General features: G+C 32.0%; 1 protein-coding gene across 5 annotated transcripts; it reads right to left on the bottom strand.

Annotated features, from left to right (window-relative positions):
• Window positions 1-1,924: 1,924 nt before the first annotated feature.
• On the bottom strand, window positions 1,925-24,807 carry Crag (DENN domain-containing protein Crag). Of its 5 annotated transcripts, none has more exons than XM_076325225.1 (21): window positions 24,561-24,805; window positions 23,938-24,162; window positions 23,705-23,850; window positions 23,294-23,627; window positions 20,751-21,353; window positions 20,006-20,586; window positions 19,693-19,933; window positions 19,355-19,625; window positions 18,668-18,759; window positions 18,006-18,256; window positions 17,737-17,907; window positions 17,181-17,309; window positions 16,853-17,102; window positions 16,633-16,780; window positions 14,687-14,887; window positions 10,350-10,574; window positions 6,770-7,014; window positions 6,439-6,697; window positions 5,931-6,329; window positions 5,262-5,434; window positions 1,928-4,563 (listed from the first exon to the last, which is right to left on the bottom strand). In XM_076325225.1, the coding sequence occupies exons 3-21, from the start codon at window positions 23,735-23,737 to the stop codon at window positions 4,427-4,429; spliced, it is 4,743 nt and encodes a 1,580-aa protein (XP_076181340.1). In that variant the 5' UTR covers window positions 23,738-23,850; window positions 23,938-24,162; window positions 24,561-24,805; the 3' UTR covers window positions 1,928-4,426. The 5 variants fall into 5 exon arrangements, with proteins under 5 accessions (XP_076181376.1, XP_076181368.1, XP_076181340.1 ...); XM_076325235.1 differs by lacking the exon at window positions 24,561-24,805 and adding an exon at window positions 24,253-24,269; XM_076325261.1 differs by lacking the exon at window positions 10,350-10,574 and having other exon boundaries at window positions 1,925-4,563; window positions 24,561-24,807.
• Between the last annotated feature and the right edge of the window lie 524 nt (window positions 24,808-25,331).

The following is a 25,331-nucleotide window of genomic DNA, read 5'->3' as shown; positions in this document are numbered from 1 at the left end:
ACATTTTAAGGGGCATTTCGACTGTCTGATCTTGCGGTTGCCTTTGCAGATTGTCCATAGTTATAGGACGCGTGTCCTATGATGCGACGACGGTCTTATCGGGAAGTACCCTCTTTATTTTATTATAGTGATATTCTAGGGTATTCTCCATAGATTAGGGAATTTCCTCCAAAGATTGGCAATGTGTTTCTTACGCCTTCTGGGGAAACCTTAGTTTATTGATAGTTTTCCATAGTACTTTATTTATTCGTCAAACGCTAAAAGGGTCGATAACTTCAAGTATAATTAATTTTCAAACATCCATTTATTTTTCTCCGCAAATATAAAATGCTATCAATAGTTTTCCACTTTTAACAGACATAGGAGATACATTCTTTTTGTAGAGTTGCTGGTGCCCCTCCCTCTATGAGTATACCTGCGCTACCGAAGGCGGAGAGGTAATACAAATCCATTCTCTGCTATTGGGTGTGCCGCTTAAAAAGCTAAGGACGGTCGTGAATAGTGTAGTCAGAAAAATAAGCTAAATCCCATGTAAGTATACCTAACTACGATACAATAGGAACACCTGTTACTTCTTCCATTCTACCCGTGCTACTTTCCCCACTCTTTACGTATGGGATTTAGTTTGTTTTTCTGCGGACGCTGGTCGTGATTCTCAATCTTATGGAAAATAAAACTCACAACCGTTTTTTAGGACTCATACATACGAATATGAATAAGCAAAATTCAGATTTATACTATTCAATAATAGGGGGCATAGTCCGGAACTAGGGGACAGCAGAACCATAAAGAAAATGTTTTTTTTGTAAAAACCAATGTACTGTATATATACAAAATACAATGTAATAATGCTACTCACGTTTTTTCACTACAAAAATTGATAAGTATAGTGATTTATAATTTGTACGATACACTACTTTTTAATTAGACACAATAATAAACTATCTTTTCAGCTGTACACACGCAACTGAAACATGGCGAAACTTGATCGCTCTTTTTTCTATCTCTACTATTGTTCGGCACTTTAAACCTTAAAAGTATCGTTACTGTCCGGTACTAGGTGCCGCTCTGTTTTAGGGGAATTCCCCTTATACAAACCATGGGAAACTGTAGAGCGGACATTTACTCATCACATGGAAGACAATTTAGTTACTGATTGATGACGAATCAGAGTTGCGCAGTCTACGGCTATATCATTGTTTTACTGAACTATGAAGCGACTCATCCGTAACATTGCCAGAGCGGTTCTACAATCTTGAATGAGTCGAAAAGAAGTATTCAAGTACAGAGGAGGAGCCGCTTTCAGACATTGACCGCCAAGAACTCTTTATCTTCCAATAGTGCACCGGCACAAAACCACCGAGACATGATCCCATTTTGCATCTATCATTGGTCATCGAGCCATCGACAAGTGCCCGCAGTTCCCCACATCCAATACCATCGTTCAGCTTCACACCCAGCTACCAAAAATTCTGCAACAGCGACATCAGAATCCGGTTCATCCAGTAACTTCTATGACACAGAATCTACGTACATATCCCCCCCCCCCCTAAACATAAAATAGTGTAAGATTTATGATAGGTTAATCCATTACGATCACTTGTATAGCTTGCAAAATTGATTAAATAACTATTGCAGTACCAAGAGCTTGTCTGGGACAGACAATGATTAACCCATTTACTATTACTGTAAAGGAAAGTAACAAAATTAAAAATTGATCAATTAGAAAGAAATTTGTAAGAAGGCAAAAATGATCCAAATATAAACCTTTTGCAATTGTCATTAATTCAATCGATGTAGGCTGTTTTGTTGAATAAAATAAAATACACGTTTATAACGACATTATTGTATTTCATTAATAAAGACACATATGAGTTTAGTCAAAGATAAGTGACTACAACAACTACACAGATAAAAAACTCATTTATGTACAATACCATGACTGACTTTTATTTATGTCTTATATTCATAATGTAATAATGAACGAATATACAGTAGTACATTTTTACAGGGTTCATAGTGAAAAGTGCATAGCATTGTCACATTAAACTATATATATATATGCATATTTCATTCCTATTATAATTTTTAACAACCAATACATTGTACAATTTACTTATGTGAAGAAATGTTCTACAAATATCAGGTACATATAATGTTGTATTTACTATTTTTGAAATTAAATATTTTTTCAAAGCAATATTTTGCAGAGAATTCTTACTTCGAAAAATGTATTTGTCATTAAATTTAGATGTTATTTCAATTTTTCATGGTAACATAATTAATTTGCAATTTTATCATAATAGGTAAAGGGCAGATATTTAAATCAAATCAAAGTGAATTGTTCGTACCTTCGAGTACGCATTGTCAACCGATTGGGGAGATCCCTCCGTTTCACAACGATTGGATAGGGAGATCTCCCAGTTTTGCGCCTGGCCGGATTGTGTCACACTTGTCATGTTTATACTTATTGAAACTAAAGATAACATCGATAGACACTATATGAAATTTGATTTTGAAAAGACATGTATAGATACATACATGTAAGTTTGTACATATTGTTGATGTACAGATTCGTTTAATCTTTTTCAAACCTAGATTGAGTTCTATGTGTAAGATTTTCCACTTGAAATATGTAACTATGTAATAGAGAAAAAATAGTTTTTAATAAAATTGATCCACAAAACTATTCGGAAATGTAGTAGTGATATATAATCAATATTTAATGAACTTTGCATTAGTAGTGCATCAAATTATTCAGAATATAGTAATAATAGTGATAGTGAAACGGTTTATGATAAACTTAATCGATATTTCTAGAGAGATATGACAAATTTCATGTTAATAATTCCCCTATTACAGGATTTATAAAAGTTTAAATTAAAACATGTTATCGCGCGGTTCACGGAAAATGTGCCGTGTTCAGTCCAGCTCCTAGTCAGGCGTAACTCGTGCGGTTGGCAAAGTGTTAAAATAAAAATTTTAGAACTCGCACATTTTTTATATCATCTTTCACATAAGCATAATACAAACATACTAAATTAATTATAAATTTTCAATGTGTCAAAGCTACATCAAACGTTCTATATAGAAGTAACATTTTGTCATGGACATCACATTTTACAAAGAAAACAAATAAATATCCATTTTTAATCGCAAACATGAATGTAAAAATCATTGTATCGTAGTTAAAAACATAAAGCTTTTATTTCTTGCATGCAATAAATCTTACGGAATAAATATGAATCTAAATTTAAATTGCAACTTAAAATATATAAATTTGCTATGATAAATGTTAAATGGAAATCTATATTGCAAATGTAAATAGCACTTTTCATCGTGAACGCGTAAGTTACTGATTGAATTATTGGTCATGAATTATTTAACTGTTCTGCCTAAAATATAAGAAAATGAATATTGTCTTTTGTAATATTACATGGACGCCAAGTTACGTTATAAATCTCTTTGTTCAAAACACAATCGTGGTCACTTAATTCAGCACTGCCCAGCGTAGGGGCTCCTCAAGGGTCTGCTTTCCCTTCCAATCTTTCTCTCATACAGCGAGCCTTTGTCGTTAAGGAAACCGCGCAACGATAAAGGAAGTGTTCATTATAGGCTAGACTTATTTATTATATTGTGACGCGAATATTTTCTCATTCATTTCTCATTTATTTGTAAATTGCTTCTCAGAACTAACTATTCAAAATCTTCATTTTATATATATATATAGATTTTAGAACGATCATATCATCGTAAGAGCTATCTTATTAAGTACCGTATTCAGCCGCGTCTCTGTACCATGGTAACTATGGGCGATCGGTTGGGACGGCATTTGACTCCCGGGAGTTAACTTTGGACAGCGCTGACTTAATCGGTACGTTTATGATCAAAACGTTGTTAGAAATATACCAATTATATAATTCGTATATTGAAAATTGCGATTGCGCTACTCATGTAGTGCATGAATTCATATTAAAGCAATTGAATTTATAGTTTTACGATCAAGTCAGTTTCTTTGGTACTGAACGATCTTTAATATCACGTTCATAGATATAACTAAGAATATTCACATTGCCATAAGAAATTATATGCGCGAAAATGTGTATACGCAACCTATTTTCTAAATAAAAAATTATTTATAGTAATTGCATACTTTAATCATGGAAATTGTATTATTCCACAAGCGAATTTGTGACATCAAGTGTCTTAACAGATATTTTATTAAAAAATCAAAGTCTTTGCGATATTCAAACATAATGATCGCACATATTTGTCTAAGAGAACTGATTCACTATTAATTTTGTAGGATACATATTTTGTTTCCCAACGGAAATCAGACTTGAACAGATAAATCTGTAATAATTCTCATGAATATTCTATTCATTTTCACAATATATTACACCTTTTAATACCGTTCGCATTATTTTTACACGCTGAGTTGTTTAAAATAATGTCTGCAGGATATTGACATCATTGTAGGCGGAGCATCAATTTTACACAACAGCTTTTCTTCACCCTCTGTTAATCTTTCTAATGATGACCTATATTCTCTGTCGAAAACACCTAAAACATGCCAACAATTTGTTTAAATTTAGGAGACTTCGTTTATCAAAGAACGAAGAGTTTGCGGATTACTTAGTCTTCGAAAAGCAATATTTTGTGTACGCGATAGTGGTGTGAGATCGGGCGAGATCTCGATATTCTCTTATTGTTCGAGATCCCGATACTCAACTCAGGTTATAAGCATGGGCAAGTAGTGAGGATATGTGGCATCGTTTCGAGTTCACTTGATGTTAAATAGTTACTAGGAGGAGACGGAAAACTGATGAGTCTCTTTATCTTCTTTCAATTGTTGACTCTCGGGCAACCGAAACGATCGCGTCCGATTCTTGCCGAGCCCGAGCCGAGTTGATTCGATATCGGGTTATCTGCTCATGCTTTGGGCCAGAATCGAGTTACAGGATTCTGAGTAATACAAAAATATCGAAATTCCATCCGATCCCGATCCAGTAGCACAAATTCATCAATTCAGGCACCGTATTATCAACGGTATTATGCGCGTATTTTCGACAATTAGTATCTCGCAACAAAAATTCAAATGCAATTTTGTCGTTTTTATTTTTCATCTTATTTTGGTATGTAGATTTGTCAACAAATTATCATAGGTACCTCAAAATTCGTAGCGATCAATGTGACAAACAATCCGTATAATACTAGAAACATTCTGGCGATAGGTAAAATTATAATAACGCATAACGTACCTTGATCAATATTTCCTCTACCCAAAACGGTAAATGCTAAAAACAAGATATCTCGATATATAGAAAATAGGGTTTGGTCAGGTGCTTGATTTCTGCTTCTTTCTAAGGCCACTCTTTTTATAGGTTCCGCTAAGTCGTTTCGACGAACGTTCGTAATTACTGACTGCATTAACCTGAAATAAATATAAATAATATAATATTTACTTACTGTTCGTTGGCGAAAAGAAGGCAAACAAGTGTTTACATCTCCACTTTAGTTTACAGTTACCTCATCAATGCGTGCGTTGTCGCTATTGGCCGAAAATGGTGACGAAGATCGACAGCGACCAATAGCGACTGTAGACTGGAGCTAGTAAACTGTAAACTAAAGTGAGGATGTAAACATTCGTTTGCCTTTTTCTCGTGAACAGACAGTACATGATCACGAAATTCTTACAAACTTTTCAATTATAAAATGTTATGCAGTTATATGTTGTTTTATGGATCAGAGAAATTTAAAACATTACCATTTTATTAGTTATATAAAGTGTTTAAAGAAGATGGGACAAACCGAAATGGGAATTTTCTTTACGTATAGAAACGGCCAGTGTGATGTATAAAAAGAATTGGTCAAAACGATCTTAGATGTTATGTATTTACAATGTAAAGCTCTATATGAATTCTACTTACGTTTTATCTGCAACATTGAGCTTCCATTGAAGGTACATGGGTAAACGATCCATATGAAGTCTCTCGTTATCCCACATAGTTTTAACACCTACCACACCATAATTTATCTGATCTTTTTTCTTATCATTATCTAACCACAGGTCCGGGAGGTGACTCGTTAAATTAACCCTTTCGAAGTACCATATAAGATTCCAATATACTATTGGATGTTCCTCGATAAATTTATGCTTTGTAAGACATGAATCACCTTCTTGACTTAAGACACTTTCTAATTCCTTTCTTAGAACTAAAGGATTCAAATATGGCACTGTGGTGGGTTCTAATAACTCTTTTGGCTTATCCAACAGTTCAACTAGTGCTCCCATTAAAGGATCATTTTTTCTTTCATTTTCTTCGCATCTTTGTGAACATAAAAATGCATAAGCATTGTAAACACACAATATACATAAGGATTGTACATATATACATGCATATATGCAGTGATATGGTGTATATATCCTTGTATTACCTGTAATCTAATATCGTTATAGTAAGTAGAGGGACTGTTGCTTTGTCACAATATTGACAGACTGTATTTAAATTTGAATCTTCTGGTTGCCAACCAGCCATTATTTCTTCGTCGTAGAGTATGGAGGCACAATGATGACACCTACTAGCACTAGAAAGTACGAGTTCAATAGCAATTCGTTCATCCAGTTCTCTTGATCCTTTTGGATATAAACATTCGGCTAAATCATACAGCGTGTAAGGATCTGTGTTTCCATCTCCTAAAACAATGTATCATTGAAAAATTATGTATTTATTTTCATCGCAAGAATAAAGTTTTTAACATTACGAACCAGACATTCTTAGGGCTTCATTTCGATCTTGCAAAGATCCGTCTGTCATGGAATCTAACGATTCGTGTGATGCTCCGTGTGTTATTTTATATTCACGTTCTTTAAGTTTGACTGGTGTGCTAGTTGCAGAAATAGCTTCTTTAATTTCATCAAATTTTTTTACTACCGTTGTAGCAGCCGATTTTAAGCTATTTAAGCCGCCGAGTATTATTTCATTAGATTTTTTCCCCGTCAGACTAGTAGGGCTGAAACAAATATTTCCAATAAAAATAATGTAAAAATAATGAGAAGTTATATTGTAGAAACTCATTGGATTTATCTTGAACTAAATTATATCACCGTGTTAAAAATGTATACATTCTCTAGTGAAAAAAAAAAAACATAGACAACTTCGAAATTTTGAAAATTATTGTCTTCGAAAACTTTCTGTTGGTCGTAAATTTTCCTTGCAAAATAAAAAATTCTTTTCCCTACGGCATTGATCCATCATCAAAAACAACAAACATTTTGAAGAGTTCACGGTAGAAGAGATACCTGTAGATACTGAATATGTGGAAAAGTTTACGTTATGAATGATGCACGAGCAAATCTTGTTTGCAGTGAACTATCGTGAGCAAAAAACTTTTGAACAATGCCGTTGCATGTGCAATATTATAACATAATTGTTTTAAAACACATAGTAATGCAAAGAAGACGCTTCTGATCTGGTCGGTGTTGCAGGTCTGTCTTGAGTCAATGCACATTTTCTCTAATGCTTTGTCTTTTTCTTTCGAAGATTTTTTTATTACATCGATGTCCCTCACTGTTTACGATTTTCTACTTTATTGGAAGAGTCCTTTGTTGCAAAACATTCCGTTTATCTGAAGAATAGAATTAAGTGTTCGTATTGCGTAACACTAAATAAAACGCGTTTAAGTTTTAAACAAGTATAGATTTTCGAAATAAAATATCAACACGAAAAACGGAATTTACATCTGATCGATTTCATAGTATTTAAGGGAGACCATTCGCATGAAAATCAACTACCTGTGGTTTTTCAGATAGAATTTGGAGAATGTGTACTTTTATATAATTTTCGATGTTGACTTTAATGGTCTAAAAAGCAAATTTGAAAAAAAAAAATTTGGAGAATAATTAATCAGCCTTCTCTTTGACAGAAAGCTTGCTCTGTAACTGTGTAATTCACGCTATTCTCACAATATTTATTAATATTTAATGTTATTCATTTTTTATATTTTTCGTAAAATTAATTCTAAGTAAGTTTGTTACCAAATTAAATAATTTTAGACAATGATTGTTAATCTATATAATTAAGTAATTTTTGTGGTGTAGTAGAGTAATGCAAGATAAACAGAAATTGTAATAGAACAAAATTTCACTGCGTAGATACCTGTAAGCTATCAATAAAACCTATTATTATAAAGAATAATAATAAATTGTAAATAGTAATAAATTGGTATTCCTCTTTGCATCTTCTACTGTCCAATATCTTCATAAATGACAATAAAACATGTTTCTTGGATAGGCGGGCCGTTTTTACCGCGTCTCGTTCTCCAGAACAAATCATTTTCTGAATTTGTTAGTAAACGGAAACTATAAACAGTTTCATTTATTAGCCGATGTATAGTTGGTGAAACAAAGATAACGATCTACTTAAGTTAATTTCGAGTTATCCACTTAGAAATATTTCTGTTAGGCAGATACCTCTAAATGGGTTTTCCTGCGAAGTAAGGGTCTATTGGTTACAAGAATGTGCTTATTGAATCTGGATTAGGTCCATTTTTATTCTTTAAGAACAAATTGTTCCTCGAGGAATTACACGGTAATACTATATGGCGATACTTCAACGAAATTGTAACGCTCAAAGAGGATTTCTCGAGGTTGAATTGTTGGCGTACAGACAACAGCAATACTGGTCTTAGCATCCTGCTGTGTTCACGAGATCTCTATATTTGTTCCACCAAATATGTCGACTTGTCTCATAAAGACTCGCTTACTTTTTCTCGATTCTGAAACACGATTACTAAACCAGGTTCACACAGTACATCACTGGGACAAGTCTCATAGACACGCACCTAAATACTTATCTCGACCTTCAATCACGATTACTAAGCCAGATTCACACAGATACATCACTGGTCCAAGCCGCCATAGGTCCCAAGGAAGAACACTCATTCTTGATACATTACGTATTGAACTAACGAATGAAACACGATCCATATTACGCAATATCTCGCTAATTATTCAGTGTTGGAGCAAACGGCCGAACATAGGTGAAATATTTTTCGGTTATTTATCTACCTGCATATTTTCATTACAATGAATGTGTAATATTATACATTTCGTATGACCGCGTGGTACATACCGAGTTACGTAAATAAAGAAATTCTTAGTAAATCTCAGAAATAGCGAAATAGTCGTGTCCATGTCATAACGGAGTTTAAAAATTCCCAATAAGTCGTTATGCCCTCGTGATCGCGAGTGATAACGAAAAACAGCCATCGTTGTTACAAACGACTCGTTAGCAATTGACAGAAGTCGGTGATCGCCAAATGCGCGTGCGTATGTGCAAGTGGTCGTCTAATATTTCAGCAAATGGGCAAATCGGACTAATTGTCTTCACCTCAGAGACATCGTGAGGGACGCTCGGTATCCTTGCGAGGTGCAAACGTAAGAAACTCGATTAGGTGAAATTGAAAACAGCGATTATTAGCGAATTTTTCAAAGTGTGTTGCGAGTTTCGAAAAAGTGTACGATTAAAACAAGTATAATACAGTTTTGTTACACTTAAATATACTTCGTTACTCGAATACCAAGTATTACTCGTATCCCATCACAGTGATTATGTATTAATAATTATCATTCGAATATTTTTTTATAGCCTTTCTATATATCAAGTTTGCAATAAATTGTTTATTACCGTTATATGTTATACAACGCGTACAGTATTACGCGATTTACAGCATGATTCCGAACCTGTGACAACATCTCAGACAATTGATTACTGTTATCTCTTCGACTTACAGACCAAAATTGGACGAAAATCGCAAGTGACGAAATCGAAACTTTGTTTTCAAGTTGTAAACTTTATTTTCATATTATTTTAGCTTGTAGAATCATCCTCTCAAAGGATGCCCATCCGTATATTTCAAATAGTGTAGGGTACAACATTGTGGCAATTTCACAGTCCAAAGTCCGTGATAACTTCTCGGGCAATACTGTACGTATAGCAAGTTTAACAATGTCGTTTCAATGTGTACTCCGTTAAAAGTATTAACATTCAATTCAGTATTGAGTTAATAGATTGTTGAACACACATTTAGTAACAAATATTTTATTCGAATTCTTAAATGTATAGTTTTTTTTTTCCACACGATATAACGTGAAAGATTAAGTGATTCTATTTTTTTGTTTTTATTAAACACCAGACTGACCGTAGGATATCGAGTATATTAATATATGCACGTAACTCAAACGTATACATGTAATAAAAATGAAAGTCAAGCAGTGAATGTGATTAAAAACTTGGTCCATTCATGTTTGTTAGTGTAGATTCCAGTTAAAAAAACTTTTGCCTTACCCAAAACTCAGCTTCAAACTAGAGCCTAGACTTGATAGACTCGAGGTAACGCTATCCTTTTGAGACCAAAGACTGCTTATTTCTAGCCTTTCTCTTTCTTTATCTTGTTCGCCTTGCTGTGCCACAGAATAGGGCATCGTTTCACTTCTTTGCAAATGGCCGCCTATTGCTACATCACTTTCATCTACGGTTTGGTGAAATGTTGCGCTACGAGGCAAGACATTGCTGGAAGAAGTTATAGGATGAATGTAAAGAAACTTGTGATAATACTATGTTGTGAATTACGTTATAGGTACTTTTACAGTGCTGTATATATAATATAATATTCTCTTCTCTAATAATTTACATTATTTTTTTTTTTTTAAGGTTTTTATTACCAAATATGAGTACGCTCAGTAAGAAATCTGTCCAAGTACAAGGTCTAAAAAGATGAACAGATTTCGTCGAAATTGAAAGGTATCTCAAGATGAAAGTTAATTATAACTCGAATAATAATAAATTCACGCTAACTGAAACAAGCGATAAACGTGATGAATGGATTGGTCGAACATATTCATTGAAATTATTCGAAGAGCTTTTCAATGAATCTTGTACACAGATCAGTCCCTACGGTAGATTCGATTTGGTGCAAAGAATTTTTTGAAAAAATACGATCTTATCGTGTTACCATTTTTCGCAAGTATGAGCAATTTTTTCACACAGACATTCTTCGAGCAAAATTCAGACGAGGACAATTCATTTCTCAAGAAGACGAGAATGGGTTCGTTTAAAGTGGAAAGATACTCGTCACGTTGTATTTCTATCGACACAACGTACTCTGATATTTCTGTTAATAAATCCACCGAAGTCGCAAGTATAACGATCGGTCAACATTGATTAACCCTCTCCGATGGAAAAGCGAAAATCTAAGAAAGCTGCGTCGAATCCATTAGCTATCCCTGGTGTGATAGGAGTAAATCTGACAGAGACTTAACCGATCGAATCGCTTCGTATGCCACGTGTCTACGAAAAGGAATAAAATGGTACCGAAAACGCGGACTGGGACTCCCATTCGGATAAACATTGTACATTCTTCGATTGTTCACGAACACGTAACGGGAGAGCGAACAAACATTCCAATTAATGTTCGTCTCGGATTCGTTAAACGTTCTGGAACAAATGTGACTGCGGATCTCCAAAATTATCTAACCGTGTACATCATCCATTCGAAAGAGCTAATGTGAGACACAACGAGATTCGTAGACAACACACTGTGTGCTGCGTCAATCTATAAAGAGCAAACGAACAGGTTCGCAAAGATACATCGATCTGTGTCCTAATTCACATCGAATATACAACGTGGAATTCAGATGCACAGTTCCAAAGGTGTACCGTGGAGTGTCTGCGAGCTGCCTTAATTACAATTGGACAATCCGACGCACCGATCAATGGATCACACTTTCCGTAGATCTCGTTTAGCTGTGAAGGTTACCGAATCGACAGATCTCCATTCTTTCCAGAACTAAATCTCTGAGTGCCACGTTGTACCTATAATAATTTAATTTCTGCACATTAATGAAATGGATGCATATTGTACGCTATCGAATGAAAAATAAAAATAAATATGTGCTTCATTTTTAATCTCAGACTTGTATCGGTTTCAGGTGTTCGTATGTACAAGTCCGGGTTATTAATAACCGTAGAAAACACAGATGTCATTCGTTCGTATACGATGATGGCGCGCGATGTGTCGACAAAATTTACAGCTCGATAGAGATCAAAGTTTCGAAACAGCACCTCTGCCGCACATCGCACCACTTTGCAAACTGTATCTTTCCTGTATCTCATCTCTCGCAGTGAATGAACGTTCACTGTATCGCAAACTTTCTGCAATAAAGAAGTCGAACAAATAAAATAAACAAACGAAATGGATTGCAAGGGATCGGGCTCGCTCGTGATCGTTTGAACGTGGAGGATAGTTTTCCTTTTTTTTTTTTCATCATTCCAAGAATCGACCATTCATATCTCGGTCCGGGTTCGAGTCACGCACAGAATGAACGAGACAGAGCGACAGTAAACGTACCTCGATCTACAGTGTGGAGCTCAGATGTTTAGATCTTGAAAGAACGCGGGTTCTATCGTTTAAAACCTTCAACCCTTTGCACTCGAAACTTTTCCGCTACCAGAAACCAGCACCTCGCTGAAATCCTTCAAATCGTGTAATTAATTCAAAACATTTTCGTTTCGATGTTTCGTATACGTACGTTTACATCTTACAAGAAAGGAGTAATTGAATTTTAATTTCAATTCCAAAAATTGTTTTCCCAATTGGAGAAAAAGTACACCGAATTGAGCGGCGATCGAGGATCGCCTCTCGAGTGGAAAGGGTTAAGTAGTTAGTAACGCCTACAGGATCTACGGACAGTGTCATCGATTGGTCGCTGCATCGTCTTGTTTAACAGACACGCAAAATGTTGCAGACGTCCCCTTAGGTTTTGCGATTTGAAATTTTTTAGGTCTGTTTGGAAAGTGATCCTTGATAAAGTTGCAAAGCATTTAATTTGGTACGATTCTTCCTTTTGTGAATGTCATCGAGGTAGTATCAACTGTCTGTTAAATTGCAGTGATTTCTGTCTTTCGAGCTGCGTAAACATTAGTCCTGCCAATTCCTGGAATAGCTGGTTCGAAACGATGTCATAGATTACTAACGAGTCATCGAAACAGAAAAGTAAAATTTTCATAGTTTGCATCGTTGTACCACTGCTTTGAATATAACAGCGAGAACAACACCGAACACGGGCAAATATTTGAATAATTTTTAACTGGACGAGGAATATGTAACTGTCAACGAGTAAAGAAGATACATAAAAAGAAAGAAAAACGTCTCTACTTTGCGTGTAAGATTTTTCTTATTTAAAAATAGGCAAGAATCGTAACGAGCTACTTTGTAACTTATTAAGGATCATCTACTAAACATTTAAAAAAATTGTATCATAGAAGAACCTGCGACTTTCTCTTTATAAGAGATTCAGCTGCGTTCGTCTCGTCGCTGTTATACAAGCTGTGTCGAGAAACAATACTTTTATCTTACGGTACCCCTCAAAACTATACATCTGAGATCCACGCTATACCTGCAGCAGGTAACTTGAACGATTAGGCATCTAATAATAAATTTTACCGATGGAGTGATAAGATTTTGACGATGAACATATTTAAACATGTGCGAGATACATATGTATTTGCAAAATGTCGAAATCATTCGTCTTATATATAAATAATTAAAAATAATCCGTATAAGGTCGTGTTTGGACTAATTTTCATCGAGAAAATGTTGCCAATATATTGGTAATATTTATGGGCATGATTTCGATACTCTTGTATTGTTCGGGTCTTAAACATTTCCCAAGACTAGATTGAGTTACAGGTGTGAACGAGCAATGATAACTTCAGATTGGTTCGACAAACATCGGACGCTATCGGTTTGAGTTGACCATATCATCTAGCCACCAGCTCCGTACAATTTAAGAAAAGACGGAACAGAAATTTCATGATAACCTAACTTTAAAAAAAGGAGTAAAAGTAGATGAATTATTTTATATTAATATTTTTAAATATTATTAAAAACTTATCATCAAATTTCTTTTCTGTCTCCTCTTAATATGTACGTGTGTATATAACTAGTGACCAGATTTGAAACCGATCGCGTCCAATTTTTGTCGAACCAATCCGAAATTACATTGTCCGCTTACACTGCTCGAATCTGGTGTGGTCACAAATAATACAAGAGTATCGAGATCTCACCCGATCCTGCCCGAATTTTTCCGATCCGCCCCGATGTTCGAGTTCTTAAAGCTTAGGCGATCATGCACACCTTCAATAACTAGTTATATTTAAAATACCCATTTTGCAACACAAAATGCTGTCCCTTTTTGTAAATGTTCATAATGTCATCTGTTCACTTTAATATGTGTGTTTAGAAAATTCCATTTTAATTATACTATGTGAAGAATATAGAAACTATTCATTAACCAGAAAATATTTTTAAAAAATTCATTTTCCGAATTATAGCTATGGTCACAGTAACTTTGTGTAGTAGAGTCGTCTAAAATTGAACAGTCCCGTTTATAAACGAAAATCATTACGTAAAAAGATCAAATAAGATATACTAAATAACTGTGAATCTTTTTAATCTTAAAAGCCAATTTATGCGTGAAAAACATATATGCAGATTAATATCTGTAATATGTACAAAAAATTTGAGTATAAAAGAAAAATTTTATTTAATTTTGGCTTAATTTTCGCAAAAAAAATGATCGATTTAAAACAATTACCATATACTAATTACAAAAAAAATGTACCTTCGAAATAAAAGCGGTCCTCCCGGCCGTTCTTCGACGTTATTAAAGACTGTCAAAGTACATGTCGAGCAGTTTGAATCATTCTCTTCCGAAGGTGAGACAATCGGTGTTTCGTCATTAATTAGAGCACCTAGCGGATCATTTTCTGTAACTGGCGTACGTGTGGGACTTTTTAACGGCGATTCTAAGTTCCGAACCAACCTAAAAGCAGCAAATCAAGAAAATAATATAGAATCTTTTTTTATAAATATGTGAAAAGAATAAAAAATAAACGAAATTGAAAAAGAAAACGATACTTATGATCTTGTCTTTCTAGATGATTTGTATATTGGACCCAACTTAGATCTACCTACATTACCACTGCGGAAAGAACGCCGAAAAATGTACCTAATAATAAATCGAATTAGGGATAAATTCAAACGCCCGGTTCGAAGTTTACACGCAATTACGGTGGGAAGTACATCGAAATAAATCTTCCTGGAGTATAAGTACCTAAATACGTATCATTCCCCATTTCTGCACATAGCTTTCAACGTTTGTCAACTGTCGGTGTACTGTACCCCCTCCCTTTTCTAACTCCGCTGCATTTCTGACATCAAATGTAGAAATTTAGAAAAAAGGACGCAAACGTTGAGGCTTGAACTCAAGACCTCAAGATTGTCGACCAATCACTTTTTTAATCAACTATTACCAAACTGTTCTTATTCTAATGTTATAAACTTCATTTTGTAGAGGAGTGATAAACCTAATCCTAAATTAATTATTTTCAGATTTCCTCCATATATTCCTTGTATACACAGTATGTATTGTAATAAGTAGCAATCCACTTTGCCAGTGGATTGAGAGACACAAAATCGATGAAAAAGGTTCGTATAAACATGTCTTACCTAATGTTGTAATTTTTAATCACAAATTGAACTAATATAACTGATACTACTGAATCTTATGTAGTGCTCGATAAGCTCTTGATATCTCTTGAACGTGTTGACTATTTTTTTCCGCACGTCAAATTACTCAAATTCAGTTACATTTAATGATAAAATTCTATTTCGAACACTTCATACAGGGGTAAGTAGCTGCACATTGCTGGAGTATAAAAGTAGTTATAACCTAGGAACAAAGTCACAAAGAACATACGTTTATATGACCATTTTACATTGCTTTTGTGTTTCCTATCTAAAATAACATATCGAAATTTTTTAACTTATATTATAAATTATTTTCAGACTTGTTTCAATTCACGTTTGCGGATTTATATCGAAATTTGGGGTATACCCTGAATTTGCTTTGAATAAGAAAGTAGTTCTGCGCCTAGATTGTATAGTGAAGTAAAATGGTTATTATATTCAATTACCTTACAATTATGATGTCACATTTCATTGGTTTACGAAAAAATATTTTAAGTATATTATTCTTTAGGTAAGATGTTAATATTCTTAATAATAACAGTATTTGTTATATATATGCATGCTTATGAGGTACGAATGGCGACATACGTTTGGGAAAAAAGAGCAGTTATTTAGAACTATGACAAATAACGATTAAAAAAATGAATTTGTATCACTCTGCCGTCACACCCTAATTTATATTTATATTACCTGTTTCAATGTTATTCAATGGATATCTACTCATATTTACTGATCCTTTAATTCCTCACATTTCATAAAGTACTATTGTAAACAGTAAACAGTAAACAGTACACAGTAAACAGTAAACAGTAAACAGTAAACAGTAAACAATAAGTCATTCTTATTAAGAAATAGAATTATATTCTTATCGCGTTTCCGACTGTATTAAATAGTTGTTATCACACACATACTTGAAAATATAACAAAATTTTTCCTCCAACAATATATCAGTATATGAAAGAAAAGTATCATTTATTTGATTTTGAATCAAAATCATAGGAGAATCTAGATAAGTGTTCAATAAAATTGCAAAATTACCTGTGAGTCATCTGTAAGTTATTTAGTTCGTCTGTTTGCATAACATTTAATGCTGCTGCATCTTTAACAATACTATTTTGTCGAGGGAGCTTTTTTATTTCCAGAGGACCATATTCTGGTAAATCTGAAGTAGAACTTCCTTTAGTAGCTGCATTTAAAAAGAAACATATTACTAAACTCCACTTTAAAAACTAAAATATTGAAACAGATTAATACTTACAATCACTATGTGCAGCTTCTGTGTCTTGAGAATGAGAGCTATCAAGACTAGATCTAGAAAATGCATGTTCCATATTTGGATATTTGCCATCAACAGTTAATAAATCTGCGGTAGAACTTAATCTTCTTCTAGCACTTCTTTTACCAGCTCTTTTAAATAATGCTGCTCCAACTATGGCATTTCTTAATTTATTCCACATCAGTTGACTGGAGTTAGTCATGTCCGATGGCCAAGTTGCTTCGAGTACAGCCTAAAGATTTCATGGGAAAGTTATTTTAAACTCAATAAAATCTACATTTTGTTGAAAAATATCAACAATAACAATGACCTTGTTGTAAAATCCATAAGTAAGAGCATTTGGTTGAACGCCGCTACGTTTCATATGAAATAATAATTTTACAGCTAATACAGGTTGTCCATAAACGCCGCAAAGTTGCATCATAGCTCTGTAACAAACCTAAAATCGACACCATCTATGGTAAGATTCGTTAATAAAATAACAAGTTAAGACGATTATTTAAATAAACACACGCAGAATATATAGTATCTAAAATAATCACGAAGTAAATCTTCATTTTTTTTTGAGAATATAACAAAATGTCTAAGCATGTACAAATAAAGGGTTAAACATTATGACAGTCAGATTATCTTCGATGTTAAAAGAATATGTAAATTTGATAGATATTTTAATCTACATTTCGTAGTTACTATTTGAGTAAGTCACGTGTCCCAGAATATATGACTTTGAAAAAAGGCTCTACTAATATAATTTTTTAAATAATTTCTATCTGAGACATTTTATTGTATTGTCACATTCAACGGCGATTTGTTAGGTAATAATCTTAGATACTGCACTCTGTGTATTTAAGAATAGAAAAGTTTACTTCTTCAATAGGATCAAGATGTAATTTCGGCATTTTAACTAATAAATCATAAGCATGGTGTAAAATAGCAGCTGGTTGGTTAGATCCTTGTAACATAGCTGGCAAATGTAAGAACCACAGACTGTAGCAGGTTCCAAGTAGACATCTTCCCCATCTATCTGGCTTTGCTACCTAAAAATGAAATATTACTTATGAATTTATAATCAATTATATATAATCTTAAGTCTTTATCAAATAAAAAGAACCAGTTTTAGTTCAAATATTCATACCTGTTTACGCGCCATCCTTTGTGCCACTTTAATTTCATGTTTGGTTCTACGTGCCATAGGACTTCCTGGTATTATTCCAAAGGCACATAAATTCGAATTTTTTACATTGAAATGTTTCTGCGGCCTTATTAAATCAGGATTTAATTTAAATGTACGATATATAATTGGTGTCTGATTTGGTCCAGCTTCAGGTGGAGGTATAAATACTGTTCGTTCACTGTGCTGAGATTCATCCAACTCCAAAAATTGTACTAACCAATAAAATCAATAATTACAAACCACGTTACTAAGAATCATTTAATTATTATAAAGTAAACTTAAATGTTTATATTAGAATAACCGATCAATATCGAATTTAGAGGGCAGAAAAATCAGAGATCTCAAGCAATTTGGTCCATAGAGGACAATTCACACAATTCATATTTCAAAACTATAGTGGGCACATTAACAATGATAGTTCTATGCTACACTTCTTTAAAATTTATATGATACTTAAAAAATTTGACAAATCTTGGAACTTTTCGAATAATGAATAGTAAAATGCAATATTGGATATATCATCTTAGAGCTAAGTCACCATAATTATAAACTACGTACCTTCTTTAAAATACTTTCATAAATGAAAAATGGAAAAATTGTAGTATTAAAAAATGCAACCTTACCATTTTCTTCATCAATACGTTCGGTGCATTCGTCAAAAAACGCTAAACCCGCCATATCCATATCAGATACGAAACTTCTTTCTTCTATAAATCTAAAAAATACAAACTGCAGTGATATACTAAAGAAAACTGACAAAAAAGTAGTTTCTACACAAAAGCATGTTTGCGAATCCCTTAATCATGTTACAACTATTAAAAATTTCGTTTGAATGTGTTTATATAGGGTGATTATCTCATCAATGGGCTCAAAGACAATGCCGCCACCTAACATATAATAGGTTGCTCAATAAGTTTTGTCGTTTGATAAGAAATAGAGCTATTAGGTTCGTCGTTTTATTTTTCTAAAGATGATATTACTGTTTGATACTTACTGTGTAAAGTTTCATGTAAATCTGTCGACTCATTCATATTTTTACAGTTGTTCAAAGTTAAAATGTCAGTATTTTTTTACAATGGAAAAAACGACAAAACCTATTGAACAACCTAGTATTCCATAACAATATGGCAAGATGCATACTTCACAACTTTAAGATTATTGCTTTCAAGTTATGCGCACCTCTTTGGTATAGGGCATCCTCTACATGTTTTTACTTGTCAAATGGTTTTAGGATATCATGTATTGTAGTCACGGTATATACTGGATATCTGTTATACAATGTTAAAAAATAGATATTGAGAAAAACATACCTTATGAACATTTGTGTCTTCACTAACATACTGTAAAACTTAGCATGAGCCTTATCCCGACTTCTAAGAAACGCTTGTATATTAAACAAACTAGTTGGATCAGTTGAACCAACTGTTGGCGCTTTTGTAATTGGTAATAAGAAAGCACGGTATCCTTTTAATATTGTAGCAGTAAATCTTAAAAAAGCATCTTGTATTTCAAGTTCTAAAGCTTGCTCTTTTCGTTTCTGCTGAAATTCTTTATCGACACTAAATTCTTCATCGTCCATATCTAAAAATAAAATATGTACGTATGAAAAAAAAATTGTGAAAAAATTGAGCAATAACACTATACACACCTTTCATAGATGAATAACTTTTCCCTAATGAAATCAACTTTGAATAGAGATGTTCCAACCAATTTCTCAACTGTCTAGCTGCTTTTTTTGGTAGCAGTTTTACATTTAAATATTTTTTGTCATCACAAATTGCTATATTGTTCGTGTCCAAATTTACACAATTAACGTCTGCGGGAGGATCGTATAAATCAAAAAATCTAGAATCTACCCCAATTAAAAACGGCAACGGAGCATGCAGAACCTGAAATGTAAAATACATTTTGTATTATACTATATTTATTTATCAATTGTCAAATATAACAAGTTACATTACCTCAGCTAAACCTAATGGACACAAAGGTATATATGGACACTGCCATTTAAATGGAAATAATATCATAGCAATAGCTTCACTTACTGATGTAAGTACATCAGGACGTAGTGAATGTACAAGTATTTTCTGTTCAGTTAAGATTAACAATAATATAAGTAAACAATTGTCAGGTCCTAAATTGATGAGTAACTGTCGAAAACTGGCACCAGATCTCGGTAGTGCTAAATCTTCCGGTTGAGTTAAAATCAATCTGTGCTTAGAACTTAACTGTACAAGAATTCTTGGTCTCTGTGGGCTCGGAAACGGTATATCGTACAAAAAATATGCTATATATTTTTCAATAGGAACGTTCTGGGGCTGATTATTGACCATACTATGTAGGTAAACTAAAAATTTTTCAAACGTATCAAAAAATGGCCAGTGAGATAGAATGCATATAGATTTACTAATATTTAAAGATTGAGTGGTGGGATCTGTATATTGCAACTTTTCCAACTGCAGCAGGGTAAGCTTTTTAAGTATCTCACACTGCTTGGATGTTTTCATCTTCAATTGCTGATTATCAACTTCTGCATGTTCGACTGAAACAAAAATAATTCAATTAAATGAGAGGATAAATAAATTCAGTAATCAAGCGATTATAGGCACGAATTATGAATATTTGGAACAGTGTGACAGAAGATCGAGATGTATACGTTCGACTATCGGTTGCGAAAGAAAAATACATGTGAGTGTGTTATCATACCAGATATCTTTATCTTTTCCGTGAGTTCTTCAACTGGCTGCTGATCTTCTTTTGACTTTGAATTATCTATTTCTGCTTCAAGTTCTTCGTAAAACGTTATTGCTGAACCATATATTTTTTGGGCTGCATCAGCAACTGTCAATACAAATGTTGAAAACACAGGTTTAGGTTTGCATGCCACTTTGGGCCAGCATTCTATTGTTGCTCCCATTGGTAAACAGAACATTGCAACAGAATTTGGAAAAACAAAACTGCTGTAATCTGCTGTTGGGTATTTATATAATACAGCAGGTTTAAATGATATTAAATTTGCACGATTCATAGATTTCTTGTAGCATAAATATACATCGCTACCCAACATGCCTTTGTTCAAATTTTTATTGATAACACAAAATGCATGTGGAGGAGTTTCTCCTTTATTTGTCAAAATGACACATATATCTGTCACAACTAAAGAATTGCATGCCATTTTACGACTTGCACGTCTGTATGTCACAAATATTTTTGATGTTGAATTATTCACATTTGCTAAATGTCCTTTAGGGGTTCCCAATACTATTTTTGCATCTTGCATTATACGTTCTTTTCCATCATATATTACACCTGAAATTTATACTTCTTGTTAAATATATTCCATAAAAAATAGTGCTAATTGAAATTTTGTAAAATTATAAATTAATCAATGCATACCTATCTAAAATATAGTTTGATATAAAAAATTTGATTAATTAAACATGCACAGTTCCATATTTTCAACTTTCAAACTAATTTCAGAATCAACAATTTAAATTTTTAAGTAAATAAATTAATTAAAAAATTTCTTTGTTCAAAATTTTCACAATATTTATAATATGTATAACATTTTAAAATGAAATTTTTATAATTGTATAAAAAATGTATTAACTGTTGTATGATTAATTAGTCCATCCTCTAAACTGCATTGTTTAAATAACTGTTTTAATTCACTTCCAAAATATCTACGAAAATTTGAATGCATTTTTATATTCATTTTAATCGTATTTTACACATAAAAATTACACTTCCTTTACAAATTTATGCTTTCAAATACATTTCTTATGTAATTATATGAAACATTTTATATAATATCTTTCACAGAGACATGAAGAATATATGTACATTATTGCATTACATTAGTACTGTTCACAGAAGAAGTGCAAATACATCCCCTTAGAATTAAATGTCAATTTTGAATACACTTATTATATGATAATTAAATGATAATTGAATGTTATGATATTAAATTTCAGTATAATATATATTTTGTTTCATGTATTTCATAAAATAAAATCCAAAAGTATGAAGTCTGAAAATTAGAATGGCTATCATGTTAGATTTAATTTAATTAATATTTGATTTAAGTTTTAATAAGTACAAATAATAATAAATAATATTTGTTTCCCAAGTTTTTTCTATATTTTTTATTTTTGTTTCTATTTTACTTTTACAACTATTTATTGAAGTAGTTTTGTCTATTAAAAATTATTTTTATTTTTACAAGTATCTTGAAAGTAATAATGACTATTTCAAAATGTAGAAAATGTAGAAAATACATAGTAACCTAATGAATAACAAGAAAAACAAGTTAGAACAGAATATTTTAATCATATGTATGTAAAATTTATAACAGGATACAATAAAGAAATTATAACAGATATCATCAGATCATTATATCTTTCTTCTTTCGGTATTCATTGCTCTTTTTTAGAAGATATTTTAACCATAATCTGCTACGCACTATAAAAATGACAATGACTGGGAAAACAAATATAAAAAGCAAACTTTAGATTTTACCCTACCATAATTTTTATGTGTGAGTAACCAAAACAATTTACCTTTGCTTCTATTACTGATCAATTTCAAATGTAATTTGAAATGGTCAGTATAAAACTGAGTGTGAAAACAGAACAGAAGTGGCTACTCTGAAAATATTTCTATGGGACTTCTAACTATTATATGAAGGTTAAAACTAAAATTTCACTAAAATATTATTAAAACTTTGTTTTTACTAATGTTAGAGTTTAATATGTAAATAAAAACCTGAAAATTTTGAATTGAACACATTCAAACCATAATTATCATATCATATTCTTCTAGCACAAATTAAATTAGAATAAACAAAAACAATATCTATATCACATGTAATATTTGCATTACAATTCAATACATAAAATAAATAATAGTACTTTCTAAAATAATATATACTTAAAGTATTTTTGTGTGTGAATACAATCAGCGTGATTACGTATATATTCTGTCATGCATCAAGACAACTAAAATTAAACAATGAATATTGGAAGTTGAACTTTAAAATTTATATTTTTTATATCTTAAAAACAAAGACATAATCTAAAAAGTACTAAAAGTTTAAAAATTTGTTTTATCTAAAGAAATAAGCACATTTACATTTTATTGCACAATCTTAAGACACCATGAATATAAACTATTATTGTAAATTTCATTACATGAAAATTACAGTAAATATTGTTACAATTTTCGACATAATATTTCATATTTTCTCTTACCTATATCAACTAAAGGAGGTTTGTCTCGTCCTCTCCGATAACATAAATAACATTCATTTGTTCTTAAACTTCCATGGTTTAAATCAGCAGGTAACCCTGTAACAGTATATTCTAACAAATTATATCCTTCTGGACACTGTTCACCTAATGCTGGGAAAATAATGGCAAGATCAGTAATTGGAGGTTTCATATGTATGTCTTTGACATGTGTTCCTTCTTGATACCAATCTTCTAATTTTTCTTGACTTTCATTGTCCGTATCAAAATCATTGTCTTGACCAGGTAAACCAGCAATGACAAAGTAGTCCGCTACCCTCCTTTCATCCATGACTATCTAGTTATAAAAGTTTACAAACATTTAGAATACATGGGATAATTGAGTCTACAATTTTATAGAACAAGCAAATTCACCAACTTTAAACAGAAAACTTCTTCACATGGCATTGAAATAATCCTTCCCAAGCTTCTCCCATATATTTTAAAATTATTGTTGTTACTTTCTGTTAATGATAATTTCACTCAGATAATCTTTAAACGAATTATTTTGTAAAAACATTCTAAAAATAGATAAAAGTCATTATTATCTAACTATTAGTATTTATATTAATGATTAAAAATAGGTATAACACAAATTATTGAATTACCTTTCAAAAAGAAAAGTTATTTGAATCATTAGAGTTTTCTCAATTACATCTTTGTTTCAAAATTATCAAGGTTATTATTCGGTAAAGGCGTCAAACTTGAATTTTAGAAAAAAGAATAATATATCTATACATGTATTTACACTGTTCACTATTATTTCGTTAAAAATGTGTCTTCTTGAAATGCACAATTAAACGCATACTGATTTACACTGTTCGTAAATTTTCCTGCAAGTATAGAAAGTTATGAAATAAATAATTATCTTTTTGTAAAATCTTAATGTTGCAAAACATCAAGACTGTACTGATATCGCCTACACTTATTCACTGATATTTTATATATCTTAATAATGACATCAAAACGTTTTCCACAATTCGTTTTGAAAGTTAAATATTTCTAGGTTATGTGTCATACCAACTATATTATGTATATACGTTTACTCTAATCACGAGTGACGTTATTGAAATGTCATACAAATTTTCAATCGAAAACCAAACTTTTCTGGATATTATATGTTTTTTTTTTCATATGACTAGAACAAAAAGTTCCACTAAAACTCAAAAATGCAACACATAATTTCCAAGTAAGAATGATAAGAATATAAAATCGTAAAACTATAAAATACCTGCGATTTTTTGTACGATAAATAAATCGAATCTATTATTTTTACTTTGAAAAAATATATGTATACAACTGCTTTTTATATTTATATTGACTCTTGCAAAGTACGATTGCACAATACATTACTAAATGTCACAAATATACATATTAAATCGAAGAAAGTGTAGCTAGCTAATAAATATTAATAAATATTCCAAGTCAGCCGGATTCGCATAGGTAACATATGATGCGTCTGTGCACGTTTCTTAAGTTTTGTAACAACGTTAAGTTTCTCTCGTTTATTTCCCTAGAATAATTATAATAATATAATAGCTTCATGGTATAATTATTACATATACAAGCTCAAATTAAAAAATATTTCTTTCAAATAAATAAAAATATAATTAGTGACATATAGTGAGATCACCTTATTTTATATGAAACAGATACCTTTCAAAAATAGAAGTCACATAAAATATATTTAGTATACCTAATGTTTATAGAATATAATTCATTTTATACTTTAGAATATATGTTGTTATTTAAATATTATAATCTTCAATAGAATATCTTGTAATGCATAGAGGACAATAATTTATAATGTTGGATACCTTGGGGAGCAATATCTATTTGTTTTATATATTTGTGTTTATTTGTTTATTGAAGTTACTAAGAAAGTACCAAACTAATTTTAAATATTCTAACGTTAATAAAAGTAACAGATGTCAAAATCGTTAAAATTATATATATATAAATATACAGAATATATCATTAAAAACGATCCATCTTAATATCC

Source organism: Ptiloglossa arizonensis, chromosome 1 (genome assembly GCF_051014685.1).
Source record: "Ptiloglossa arizonensis isolate GNS036 chromosome 1, iyPtiAriz1_principal, whole genome shotgun sequence".
Taxonomy (NCBI): Eukaryota; Metazoa; Arthropoda; class Insecta; order Hymenoptera; family Colletidae; genus Ptiloglossa; species Ptiloglossa arizonensis.
Note: the sequence above shows the minus strand (reverse complement) of the source record. Positions and strands in the feature narration are given on the sequence as shown.